At 42.4% G+C, this 14,765-nt stretch overlaps 1 protein-coding gene across 2 annotated transcripts in view; it reads right to left on the bottom strand.

Moving 5' to 3' along the window:
• Window positions 1-14,765, bottom strand: part of LOC134586651 (glypican-5-like) — a 300,389-nt gene that overhangs the window by 144,250 nt on the left and 141,374 nt on the right. For both annotated transcript variants that reach the window (XM_063442343.1, XM_063442344.1), the window contains one exon: window positions 11,300-11,425. In XM_063442343.1, the coding sequence (XP_063298413.1) occupies window positions 11,300-11,425 (126 nt within the window). The remainder of the gene's footprint in view (window positions 1-11,299; window positions 11,426-14,765) is intronic.

The raw sequence follows: 14,765 nt of genomic DNA, 5'->3' as shown, positions 1-14,765 counted from the left end.
GATTGAATAGCAGTTAGTTGTCTGCCAGCGTGTGTGTCAGGCTCACAGCGTATACTGTGCCCACTTGCCCAGTGCCACCACTCATATCTGGTGTCACAATAGCTTGCATTTAACAAAAAAAAACTTTTTGGACTGTAGTATAACAGCAGTCAGTTTCCTTCACTAGTGTGCGTTTCAGGGCCTGCCCAGTGCCACCACTCACTCACTGGTGTCCCAATAGCTTGCATTTTAAAAAAACTAAACTTTTTTGATTGCAATATAATATCAGTCAGTTTCCTTCACTAGTGTACGTTTCAGGGCCTGCCCAGTGCCACCACTCACTCACTGGTGTCACAATAGCTTGCATTTAAAAAAAGCAAAACTTTTTTGACTGTAATATAATAGCAGTCAGTTTCCTTCACTAGTGTGCGTTTCCGGGCCTGCCCAGTGCCACCACTCACTCATATCTGGTGTCCCAATAGCTTGCATTTAAAAATCAAAACAAAAACTTTTTGGACTGTAATATAATAGCAGTCAGTTTCCTTCACAAGTGTGCGATTCAGGGCCTGCCAGGGCACAGTGTCACACCAGTGCAACTCATATCTGGTGTAACAGTAGTGTACATTTGAAAAAAATTTTTTGACTGTAATAGATTGAATAGCAGTTAGTTCTCTGCCAGCGTGTGTGTCAGGCTCGCAGCGTATACTGTGCCCACTTGCCCAGTGCCACCACTCATATCTGGTGTCACATTAGATTGCACGCGCAGTGCCCCAAATTTGAAGTAGGAGGACCGACCAAGCATGTTTTTCCATCTCCCGCTTCCTAAAAACGATGCCTTATATACACGTCCCCTGATAGGGGACGTAACAGGGATTAAACTGATAAGAATAGTACTACTTAACACACCACTCCTATCTGGTGGCACATTAGATTGCACGCGCAGTGCCCCAAATTTGAAGTAGGAGGACTGACCAAGCATCTTTTTCCATCTCCCGCTTCCTAAAATCGATGCCTTATATACACGTCCCCTGATAGGGGACATAACAGGGATTAAACTAATAGGAATAGTACTACTTAACACACCACTCCTATCTGGTGGCACATTAGATTGCACGCGCAGTGCCCCAAATTTGAAGTAGGAGGACCGACCAAGCATGTTTTTCCATCTCCCGCTTCCTAAAATCGATGCCTTATATACACGTCCCCTGATAGGGGACGTAAGAGGGATTAAACTGATAAGAATAGTACTACTTAACACACCACTCCTACTGGTGGCACATTAGATTGCACGCGCAGTGCCCCAAATTTGAAGTAGGAGGACCGACCAAGCATCTTTTACCATCTCCCGCTTCCTAAAATCGATGCCTTATATACACGTCACCTGATAGGGGAAGTAACAGGGATTAAACTGATAGGATTAGTACTACTTAACACACCACTCCTATCTGGTGGCACATTAGATTGCACGCGCAGTGCCCCAAATTTGAAGTAGGAGGACCGACCAAGCATCTTTTTCCATCTCCCGCTTCCTAAAATCGATGCCTTATATACACGTCCCCTGATAGGGGACGTAACAAGGATTAAACTGATAGGAATAGTACTACTTAACACACCTTATAATAACGCAGAGAGAGGAGTCTGAAGAAGAGGAGTCAGAGGAGGAAGGTGGCTTTGAGGAGGTGGAAGACCAAACACAGCAGGCGTCCCAGGGGGCTTGTTGTCACCTTTCGGGGACCCTTGGTTTTGTACGTGGCTGAGTGGAGGAAGAGACCTTCAATGAGATCAGTGAGAACGGGACATGGCTAGCTTGGTATCCAACCTTGTGCAAATGGGGAGTTTGCGGTTGTTTGCCGTGCGTTAAACGGGGAGTTTGGTCTGTCACTGTGAAGCGGGCGTAACCCTTACACTACCTTATCGATACAACATCATACCTGATGTTTTAAAGCAGGTTATTCCAAACAATTTAGGAATGTTAGGTGATTCATGCCATTTATGGATTCAAACCAGACTCTGCATCAACTATGTAATTTTCCATGGGAGTTTTGCCATGGATCCCCCTCCGGCATGCCACAGTCCAGGTGTTAGTCCCCTTGAAACAACTTTTCCATCACTATTGTGGCCAGAAAGAGTCCCTGTGGGTTTTAAAATTCGCCTGCCCATTGAAGTCTATGGCGCTTCGCCCGGTTCGCCCGTTCGCGAACATTTGCGGAAGTTCGCGTTTGCGAACCGAAAATTTTATGTTCGCGACATCACTACTCACCAGTGTTCTGTACAATGGCATGAGCACTTCCCTCTTTCTACTGCTAATGCCTCTTCCTATACAACCAAGCATTCTGCTAGCATTTCCTGCTGCTCTATTACATTGTCTGCCTACCTTTAAGTCATCAGAAATAATCATCCCTAAATCCCTTTCCTCAGATGTTGTGGTTAGGACTCTATCAAATATTCTGTACTCTGCCCTTAAATGCAATGCATCACAATCCCTCCTCTCTGCCCTGGAGATAATTGGGAAGTAATCCAATTATCTCCAAGGACAGAGGCAAAAGTCTGTTACACACATTTTCAGTAAAAGACATAAAATTACAGACGGTTACATTTAGTACATAAAACATACACATTCTACATATACAGATAGCTTAGATCTGAGCACACATTATTATTACCGAATGGCGCCCAGATCACATACATACAGTTCAATCGCCATGGAGCCAAAGTCCTTCCCATAGTCTTTTGTTTAACGAATAGGCTCCGTGGCATGGCTATCTGGGGTGATGCTGTTCATACGGTTAAACTACCGAATGAACAGTCAGTCGGTTCCACTACCGAATACAGAGGTAAGGAGGCTGGCGGCTCAGCGATGTTCACGCAAATAAGTGTCCGTTTTGAGTTCCATAGTTTTGGCGCTGAACACCGCTGGCCGTTCGGGAGGTAAAATGGCCGCTGCCACGTGTTCGGCAAACGAACAAAGGCCACCCAGCATTCATCAATTAGGCTGCAGTTAACCACAGCTTCTGGGCGGACAATTGACGGCACACTCCAGTTCTCAGGTGGTCCATCGATCGGTACTTTGTTCAGTAGATTGAATCTACCGAACACCCCAGCAGAAATGCACGAATAAGCCTTTCAGCAGGGAAAGTAAAAGGTTTTAACTGCCGGGCCATAGTCTAAAGGGGGCTGTTGAGCAACCAGGCTTCTTCAGTGCATAGTGGTGAGGTTGGTTCCGCCACAGACACTATAGTTACCAGAACAACTACAGCTTATTGAATTTGTTCTGGTGAGTAGAATCATTACCTTCAGTGCGGTGTCTACATTTCAGCCTAGTGATAACCTTACTGGCCACTCCTCAGATAGCTGTTAGAGTTCCTTCCTGGGTCATGGCTGCCTAAATGCATCCAAACATTCAGTGTCTCCTCCCTCTGCATGCAGACACTGAACTTTCCTCATAGAGATTCATTGATTCAATCCATATCTATGAGGAGATGCTGATTGGCCAGGGCTGTGTTGGAATAGAGCTGGCTCTGCCCCTGATCTGCCTCTTTGTCAGTCTCAGCCAATCCTATGGAGAAGCACTGTAATATGATCAGGCTACCACTTCTGATGATGTCAGCAGACTGCTTGTTTTTCTGAGACAAACAGTATGCAGATCTACAGCTTCAGGCTTTTGCTATATTTATGGTGGCATGCGGGGCACAAGGGGGCTAGGTGGTGGTGTTAACACTATAGGGTCAGGAATACATGTTTCTGTTCCAGACCCTATAGGGATCCTTTAAGAGCTAAATACTCGCACAATATTCTAGGTGAGCTGTACACTGTAGTGGAGGCAGAAAAACCTGATATAGAAAAAATGTGAGACTAAACAGAGTAGTTTAACCCCTTAAGGACACATGACATGTGTGACATGTCATGATTCCCTTTTATTCCAGAAGTTTGGTCCTTAAGGGGTCAAAGGGGCACTCCAGACCCCCAAAGCACTTCAACTTCCTGAATTGCTTTATGTGTGAAGAGTGTGCCACTTTTTTCAACAAAAAGTTAAAATTTCAATAGGAATTAACACTCTTTTTATTTTTTCAAATTCTTTATTTTTTTTGTGTGCAAGATTTCACAGATGAGCCGTGGTGCCACAATAGCAGTCACCTGCACAATTTGAACATACATTTCACATATGGCACATTTAATATCTGCACAATTTTTATAATGATAATGGTAGATTAATAAGCTTAAGCATGTGGTGTTCGCGCTATACAGGGAGTGCAGAATTATTAGGCAAGTTGTATTTTTGAGGATTCATTTTATTATTGAACAACAACCATGTTCTCAATGAACCCAAAAAACTCATTAATATCAAAGCTGAATATTTTTGGAAGTAATTTTTAGTTTGTTTTTAGTTTTAGCTATTTTAGGGGGATATCTGTGTGTGCAGGTGACTATTACTGTGCATAATTATTAGGCAACTTAACAAAAAACAAATATATACCCATTTCAATTATTTATTTTTACCAGTGAAACCAATATAACATCTCAACATTCACAAATATACATTTCTGACATTCAAAAACAAAACAAAAACAAATCAGTGACCAATATAGCCACCTTTCTTTGCAAGGACACTCAAAAGCCTGCCATCCATGGATTCTGTCAGTGTTTTGATCTGTTCACCATCAACATTGCGTGCAGAAGCAACCACAGCCTCCCAGACACTGTTCAGAGAGGTGTACTGTTTTCCCTCCTTGTAAATCTCACATTTGATGATGGACCACAGGTTCTCAATGGGGTTCAGATCAGGTGAACAAGGAGGCCATGTCATTAGATTTTCTTCTTTTATACCCTTTCTTGCCAGCCACGCTGTGGAGTACTTGGACGCGTGTGATGGAGCATTGTCCTGCATGAAAATCACGTTTTTCTTGAAGGATGCAGACTTCTTCCTGTACCACTGCTTGAAGAAGGTGTCTTCCAGAAACTGGCAGTAGGACTGGGAGTTGAGCTTGACTCCATCCTCAACCCAAAAAGGCCCCACAAGCTCATCTTTGATGATACCAGCCCAAACCAGTACTCCACCTCCACCTTGCTGGCGTCTGAGTCGGACTGGAGCTCTCTGCCCTTTACCAATCCAGCCACGGGCCCATCCATCTGGCCCATCAAGACTCACTCTCATTTCATCAGTCCATAAAACCTTAGAAAAAGCAGTCTTGAGATATTTCTTGGCCCAGTCTTGACGTTTCAGCTTGTGTGTCTTGTTCAGTGGTGGTCGTCTTTCAGCCTTTCTTACCTTGGCCATGTCTCTGAGTATTGCACACCTTCTGCTTTTGGGCACTCCAGTGATGTTGCAGCTCTGAAATATGGCCAAACTGGTGGCAAGTGGCATCTTGGCAGTTGCACGCTTGACTTTTCTCAGTTCATGGGCAGTTATTTTGCGCCTTGGTTTTTCCACACGCTTCTTGCGACCCTGTTGACTATTTTGAATGAAACGCTTGATTGTTCGATGATCACGCTTCAGAAGCTTTGCAATTTTAAGAGTGCTGCATCCCTCTGCAAGATATCTCACTATTTTTTGACTTTTCTGAGCCTGTCAAGTCCTTCTTTTGACCCATTTTGCCAAAGGAAAGGAAGTTGCCTAATAATTATGCACACCTGATATAGGGTGTTGATGTCATTAGACCACACCCCTTCTCATTACAGAGATGCACATCACCTAATATGCTTAATTGGTAGTAGGCTTTCGAGCCTATACAGCTTGGAGTAAGACAACATGCATAAAGAGGATGATGTGGTCAAAATACTCATTTGCCTAATAATTCTGCACTCCCTGTATTCGTCACTAGTACTGTCATTTTTAACAATTGGAGCATAAACACAGGTGTACTTAAGATTACGATTTGTTTCACTGAGGTTTGCCTGGCATATAGTTAAACGTATACAGGTTCTAATCATATGAATTTACGGTCTCTAGTGTGTCGTTTTGGCGAAGTGGTATAACTCTGGCTTGGTCTGCCTCGGGTGCCACCTTGGAGTGTGTGGAGTTCAGTGGTGTTAGTCTGCCTTCACTCCTCCGGACAGGTCTGGGGTCTGCTTGGTCAGTATCAGGTGAGTTTGTCTAGGCTCGTGTGTGTTGTAGTTGTCTGCGGTGGTGTGTGTCTGCCTTGAGTTGTGTCTTGGTTTGCGTGTATGTGTTTCTCTGCCTATTTTTGTGCTGGTCTGTTGCTGTGTAAGTCCTGGTGTGTGTGGGTCTGTGGGTACCATCTGTTTCAGTATGTGCAGGATTGGAGCAGCGTCTCAGTGTCCAACATAAAGTCCAGAAAAAAGTCTTCTACAAGCCGGTGTCTACCCTCTGTAGTGGGCATATAGGGTATCCGGGGACCCGGTAGCAGAGTCCAGTCAAGCTTTTCTCGTAGCCGTGGGCACTCCTGGGGGTCTGCTTCTGCGGCTCGTGGTTTGAGTGCTTTCTTTGGATGCCGCGTAGGGGCTGTCATGGATCTGTGTGTCGTTCCCTCCTGTGCTTTCGGGTTTGCCACTTCTGAAGCAGAAGTTTGAGGTTGAAGCATCTGGGCGGCTGCAGTCTGGGAGGGCTTGTCCGATAAGGTTGCATGGTATGTGTGCTACTGGCGTCCAGGGAGAATTCCCTCTTTTCCCTCTCTTTGTCTTTCGACATGCGGCTACTTGCCGGTGTTTGTTGCAACTTAGGGTAGGTTGCTGGTTTATTCTGGGAGCCTGTGCGGGGTGTTAGCCGGTTCTTCCATTTGAGGGTCCCTGCAGGACTCGGTGGGTCATTCTTTATTTGCCCATGTGGTTGCAGACTGTCCGCCATTTTGGAGTGTTCCTTCCGGGTTGTATTCTGCGGCCCTGTTTGCGTTTGGGCTCGGCAGACTTCATTGGTGGTCGCCCGTGGGGACCGGGATAACCCCCACCGGTCCAAAGGGGGGGAAGGAGGGATCGCAGAACGCCGTTTGGAGACCCGGGGGAGCGGCCGTCTCAGAGCACCTTCCTTGTAAAGACTTCTCATTGAGCTGCAATGAGACGTCTGTCATTGGATAGCAAGAGAAAGCCCAGGCTGAGTTAGTAGAATAAGGGTTTGCAAAGGCCTCAAACAAGAGATCTGCAGCTTTGGCAAGCTAATTTTAGATATCCCCCCTTAATTAAATGCAAGCATATTTGCATTGGGGGTATAGCTGCTAAACAGTGATTTTTTTATGTAATTATTTTATTTTGGCAGTGTGACATCCTTTTAAGTAAATTGTATTAATGTGTAACATATTTTGAATCCTCACGCTTTTCTGAACACTTTGATAAACTTCCCCCATACTGTCAGTTTTACCAATCAAATGCTGCTATTTCAGACATCGTTTTCACAGCCACTAACACAAGTAATTCCTTAGACAGGTTCATATGAGGTCTAGTATAATTTTTTTTTTTTTTTGTTATAGAATCTGATAAACCATGATTGGTGTTACAGGGCTAGAGTTGTGCAATAAATAGTGTCAGCTGATGATGAGCTAGTGTTACAATGTGTTCAGTCTGTTACTGAACTGATACATAATACATACTATGGCTATTCCATAAACTGAACATGTGATGAACCGCTCCTGACCCAAGAATCCCTGATAAGGAAAGCTAGAACTGTTTATACCTGATAAACGACCAGCTTTGCAACCTCGGGTTATCTGAAACATAGTCTATAAATCAATGCTGTATATATAGTCTCTGCATATATTACTCTGGATGTGCTACCTTGTTCATGTGTGACTGCTTTCTTTGCTGTTTATATAGGTCAATACAGAAGAGGAAATCCTGAAATACAGCATATTTTATTCTGCACAGAGAAAACACACACATGGATTATTTATCAGGGACCACATTTAAAAGCCCAAACAATTCGAACCCATTGGATGCAAATGCCCTTATGTCAAATCCAGACATTTTTGTTTTCACATATGTGTCTAGATGCATCCATTATTTTAAAACCAAAACCAAAAAGCCATTTTATGTATTAGGACTGATGTGTACTAAAGTCATTGCTGCCGTCCAGCCAGGAGTAGTGCGAGTTTGAGCGCAGGACTTAATTACGCATAAATTATGCTACATTCTTTTTTAAAAAAAACTTTTTTTTTTTTTAAAGTATCATCGTTTCTTTGGGGGTGGAAGTGGGGTTATTCCGTATAAAGCAATGATTCACGTTTTGCTTTTTTAAACATGCAAACGTTTTGGACCCATGACATCCTCTACTTAAACTCAAATTTATTTAGGAAGTAGCAACATAAATTATTTTAATATTGAACAACTCCAGTGCCAGTAATTTGGGTATAAATGTATTCACAGCCTACTGTACACAGGGCATTGAATTAGGAGGGAGGGTATATTGTTGGGTGATGGGGAGTCTCTGGAATACCCGTTCTGTGGAATGGCCTCATTATTATCTACAACAGACACCACGCGTTTCCTGGTTGCCAACCTGACACAAGGTAGAGAAATACGGGAGGTCAATTTGCTATCGACCCACTTATTACAGATAAGTTGGTTGACTGGACATGCACGTGGTAAATGAGATTCAAAGTTATGCCCATTTAGAAAATCTTCTCTAAATCATATTATGTGGGATTCATTTTATACAAGTAACTTAACAACTGTCTCAAAAGTTGTCCTATGCACAATGTTATTTTGATGCACAATGATGAAATTATAAACCAGGTCTCCCAACAGTCCTGATTGTGGTTGGCCACTGTTATTTTATTTTACCTGTTAACAGATTGAAATTCCTACTTCCTGAATTAAATTCACAATAGCATATCTTGTTAATTAGGATTATTTAATTTAAGGACCCTAGCTAATAACACATGGACACAGTCTTATTTTCATATTGCCTGGGGACAGACAACGCCCCTTGTACGCTATACATTTTCAGACTAAGAAGAATTCAGTCAAGATCATTTGTATCTCTCTAATATTGATGGTATTGCTGTATGGTCAGAAAATCTTCCTATTCATGAAAATAACGTGAAGGTAGGCATTTATCAAAGCGTTCTGAGAACTGACAGTTATATTCCATTGCTATTTTAATGGTATTCATTAAATAAATATGAAAAGTGATGGTTTTCTTTATAGTAAATTCTGTCAGTTTCATAGACATTTCCATTTTAGAGGACTGACAAATTTATATTGGCAAGGAAAATTCCTGAATCTATTGCATCATGAAAAAGTGGCATATTTTAGAAGTGGTTGCTGGAGTGCATATTTTTTTTAATTTAACTTTTCTTTTTATAAATTGATTTTCACAGGTGCATTGAGAACAGTAAGTGGGTATTGTACTAGAAAGATATTATTTATAAGTATTTTGTTTTGCTACAGAAAGAACAGTGATGGCTGCATGAAGCTGCCCCCCCCCCCCCCCTACAATCAGCACAAATAAAAAATCTGATTGTAGGGGGGGGGCAGCTTCACACAGCCAACAGGCATGAGTCAGGTCACATAAAATGTATAATTTTTATTTTCCTTCACAGTTTCTGTGAGCTTTAGAGCAGTTTTAGCTAGACTTAAGGCTGATACTATTTTTCCTATGCTGGAGTTTTCCTTTAATAGAATAGGGGGCAGTCAGGGTTAATCACTCAAGTGAGAATTCAAAGTGAATTTAACATTTAAGGTCAAAATAGCTAAACCAGAAAAAATCTCACATTTTCAGCTACTTTGGCCTTAAATTTGAAATTTACTTTATGTTCACTGAATGACACTAGAAATGTAGATGTAACGTGAGAATGGCAGCTAGCAGCCTGTCACTCAAAGTGCACAGAGGCATATATAATTACATATAGCTTTCTTGGTATTTATTTGACGGGATAAATCTTTGGGGCTGCAACTTTATTACCCTATTTATTGCATTTGAAAGCTCACATTGACCGTTTGTGGCATTATTAATAGAAGCACAGAATTAAAGTGCTACTCCAAGCATCATGACCTGTTCAGTGATTTGAAGTGGTCATGGTGCATAGAGTCTGTATGATTTATTAAGAAATGCTGCACTTACAAAGATACAGCACTTTGCTGCCCAAGACTATGGCAGTCATTTAGCCAGGAAAAACTTGACCTTGGAATGGGATTGGAAATACATGGGGGGAAACATGCCTGCAAGGGTTGCTACAGCCAAAAAGAGTATTTTATTTGTTGGAGAAACTCTCTAAGTCACTGAAATTATGTCCAAATCTACAGATATCTTATCGTTAGTCTATCGCTGCACAAGTAGTTGATTGTAAAAGCAGATGCATATCAGAATGTTAGGTGTGTTATGTAGATAAGCACATTTGTAAACACACTGTGGGATTTGCATAAGCACATTTAATTAGTGCTTAATTTTTAATTCTCCGTTTTAATAAACTTTAATAAGTTCAGTTGTTACCAAGCTTCTATTTGTGTCTACCATAAGAGAAAAAAAGTAATTTAATATTGCATTTCACTTTTTCTCCATAAGGTGGCAGAGATGAGTAAGAACATCACTCTGCGAGGATATGCTTTGCACAAAAAGGACAGACAATACTACAGAATTACGTATGAGAAATGTTAACCCATGCCTCCCCAGACAAAAGCCACATGATCATGACACTTATGACACAAAAATAGGAAACATAGTAAAAGCTTTATCAGATACTTGAAATAGACTATTTGGGCACTCCATATTGATTCTTGCTTGTTTTGTTATTGGCGAAATGTATTAGGTAAGTAAATTTTGCATTTATAAATCTAAGGCTTAGTTCTCAAACACTAAAGTAATTGTAATTGATATGACTATTGACCTAAAGATCTTACCATGATACACATCATATTCTGCTTACTGAGAAATTAAGATACAATGCACCAGGACTGGTGGAGTCCATGATTGTGGAAGTGAACGGGAGAAGGTGTGTGCATGAATAAACAGGTTATGCTCTCACCCTCAAACACATGAGTAAAAGTAACTTCATTTTCTGATGTTTATAGTTAAACATGTGGATGTGTGGGCAAATGAATAAACGCGTGTGATCCATAAATTAAGAATGAATAAACGTACATAGAAAGACTGTCTGTAGGAAGGTTTATGTTTGAAACCATCAAAGCAGTCTCACTGATTTCCTGGTGCAGTGTTACTGTAGTGGGTACCTGTAGACTAATTTCGTTATGATCATACAAGGAAGATACATTTTCATAAAGTAGGCAGCATTGTGCATGACATTCGTTTAACACTGAAATGAATGACAAATATTGAGAAATTCTGGTGTAGAGGACACAACTGTCAGCCGCCCATGGAACACTATTTTAAGAAATAAAATTGAATACACAGAAACAGAGATTATTAAACAATTACCTCTCTACCACATCTTCTCCGTTCCAACAGGTTGACCCATCTCTGACTGACAAGTCCCCATCACACAAACGTTCGGCCAACACTGCATAAAATGCTTTCGACAGTTTCATATACATGATAAATTCTCTGAAAGAAAATAATATATAAATTGCAAGGAATGGACTCACATTTCCAACAAATCAACTTAATATTAAAAAAGGAACAAGCACATGGATTTCCTGTTGTTTTAGGAATGGTAGCACTTCGCAATTTACATTGAAGACCTCCTATAATCCTGTGAGAGACAATATTTTTTTTTCCATTTAAAGATTTATATTGATTTTCATCATTTCAATGCCATAAACATAAAACATGAAACAGAGGTGGGGAGGGGGGGTACAGAATGAAAGTAGGGAGGGGAGGATGGGGTCCATACCAAACTTTTACATCAAAGTTTACAATCACATTTATTGAGATCTTAGTTGTGTCATATACCTACATACACTTTTTCTACAACTCTTAATTCTGCCTATTCCTTCGTTTGTTTCTCGTCTGTCTATCTTTACCTAGTGATTGACCCTGGGAGCTTATCATGTCTAGCGGCTTAGTTGTCGGGGGTCTCCCGCTCTTCTCGCATCCCACAGCCTCCAAGCTTCCGTGGCCGTGTCCGTAAAGGGGAGGACCCCTCGATAGCAGGTTTCATATAGGTGTTGTGTGTCAATGTCTTTGCAAAACTCTGCCACTTGTGGTGGTCTTTGAGTTTTCCATAATCTAGCTATTGCCTTCTGGGCTGTCAAAAGGATGTGGAAGGCTAGTTTCTGTACCTCTTTAGGTGTGTTGTCTGGCATGTGTAGTAGAAGGCTCGCTAGGGGCGTGAAGGGGAGCTTGGTGTGTGTAGTGTCTCGGATCAGGCGGCCAATGTCTCGCCAAAAGCTGGTAACTTGTTCGAAATTGCCACCAGATGTGAAGTACTGTTCCCTCTCCCTTTCCACATCTCCAGCACTCCGAAGATGAACCTGGGTATAGCTTGTGCAAGCGAGTGGATACCATGTACCACCTATATATGGTCTTCCTATATTGCTCCAGTAGGGTTTCTGACTTGATTAGTTTTTTGGTTGCTACTATAGCACATTCCCAGTGGTCTTTCCTTATGTAACACTGTAGGTCTTTTGCCCAGTGTTTGGCTGGGTTGTAATCTGCAAAGTGTTGTGTGGGTCGGAGAAGCTGATAACACCAGGATAGTGGCTTAAATGTTGGTGCCCATGAACCCTTAGTGGTCGTCTGTTCCCATTTCGTCATACCGAGGGAGCTTTCGTCTGGGGTGGAAGTCTTTTCTGTGTGTTTATGTATGAACGAGCTTAATTGCATGTGGGAGAATTGGGAGGCCACCGGCATATGGTATTCTTCTTGCACGGCTGGAAAAGTTTTTAGTTTGTTATGCGTGAGCATTTGGTTTAGGTGTGTGACCCCGTTAGTTATCCATGGCTTGGCATTAAAGGTTGAGATACAGTATGTGATAGTGTTGAGCGGGGTGGCCGGTGTAAAGGGGGGTATGGGTTGCTAGTTTATGTCGAAGCTTATCCCAAGCTTTTACTGCTATTTTCAACTGCATTGGCATCTGTGGAACCTCTGGCCTAAAGCCACAGTATGGTGGGTATGTCAAAGGGCTTTACAGCTTGTTTTTCCATCTGCACCCATTGCGGTAGAGCCGTGTTTGTAAAGTGGGGAAGGATTGCTGCTAATACATATTGGTAGTATTTCTTAATGTCCGGTAAGGCGAGGCCGCCCTGTCTCACCGGTGCTCGTGGCAATGTCCCCTGTACCTGGGCCCTTTGGCCCCCCACACAAATCTGTTGATATCTTTTTGTGTTTCTCGGAGGTAGGACACGGGTACCTGAATCGGTAAGTTGCGAAACAAGTATTGAAGCCTAGGGAGTATGGACATTTTGATGGTTGCTACTCTCTCGGTCCAGATCAGAAACAGGGTGCCCCATTTCTTCATTAGTTGACGACAATCCCCCCACACCCTAACATACTTAGCAGAAAAAGTTCCTGTAAGGTTTTTTGTGAAGGTCAGTCCTAAGTATTTTATTGTATCTGTTCTCCATTCAAAAAGATGTTCCTTTTTGAGGGCAGTCAATGTTTGTTGGCTGAGCCGCACTCCCAGCGGATGTGTCTTGCTGGCATTAAGGGAATAGTAGGACATCATTCCTTTATGAGGTCTAGAATAAGTGGGATCGACTGTTCCGGTCTGGTGACACAGAGGAGGATGTCATCTGCAAATGCGCTAATTTTAATTTCCCTGCCATGTAGCTCTATTCCCCGGATACCCGCCTGATTCCTAATTTGGACCAGTAATGGTTCTAGGGCCAGGACATATAATAGCAGCGATAAAGGGCATCCCTGCCTTGTACCATTCGTTAGAGGGAACGGGTCTGAAAGAAAGCCGGCTTGTAGTACCCAAGCAGTGGGACCTGCGTACAGGGCAAAGATCTGTTTGATAAATTCGGCGGGTATTTCATATTTTAGAAGTGTGTGTTCAAGAAATGACCAGTTCAGACGGTCAAACCTTTTCGGCGTCTAGGGCTAGTAAAAGCCCACCCTGTCCCGATCCCCTCAGCCTCTCTAGCACCAAGGAGAGCTTTCTAGTATTGTCTCTGCCCTGTCTACTCTTAATGAAGCCTCTTTGGTCATCTCCTATGATAGTTGGAAGGATGTGTGCCAGTCTGTTGGCCAGTATCTTAGCGTATATCTTCGCATCAGTATTAAGAAAGGAGATGGGTCTGACATTTTTACAATTGTCTGCAGGCTTGTCTGGTTTCGGGAGCGTTACTATCGTGGCCACTAGCATTTCAGGGGGGAGGGATCCTGTCTCTGTCGCTTTGCGGTATACTTTTAGCAGGTGTGGGGTTAGTATGTCTGTGAATGTCTTGTAATAGGTGTTTGAGAGTCCATCTGCGCCCGGTGATTTACCCGGGGGCAGGCTCTTAATTACTTCCCGGATCTCCTGCATAGTAATCGGTTCAAGTAAGGCGCTCACTAAGTTTTGGTCCAACTTGGGGAGTTCAATACCTCGTGAGAGACAATATTTTAAAGAGACTGGGACATCTATTTACAAGCTCCGAGATTTTGCTAAAGTCTGTGGAAGCCCCAGTTCCATCCAGGTGACCTTAGGAACTCCCTACTAAATCTACTAAATCTACCAAAATCTACTAAATCTAGGTTGCTAGATTTAAAGTAATTTTGGTTAAGTTCCCCGTACGATGTGCGTGAATATCAATTTGTCCAAAATGGGCTTGGCACTTACATTCCTGTGCTGTGCTATTTCGAAGGGCTTGTAGCCTTTAATAATTCCTTTATTTGTGCAAAGATGGTACAGTCAACGTTTCAGTTCCTCTCTGACTGTTTTTTTTCTCAATTTGTGGATAAATTCAAGCCCCATATTTAAAAAGATACATAAATGCCCCCTCCAAACCCTAAAGAACGA

Source organism: Pelobates fuscus, chromosome 2, assembly GCF_036172605.1.
Source record: "Pelobates fuscus isolate aPelFus1 chromosome 2, aPelFus1.pri, whole genome shotgun sequence".
In the NCBI taxonomy this organism is placed as follows: domain Eukaryota; kingdom Metazoa; phylum Chordata; class Amphibia; order Anura; family Pelobatidae; genus Pelobates; species Pelobates fuscus.
Note: the sequence above shows the minus strand (reverse complement) of the source record. Positions and strands in the feature narration are given on the sequence as shown.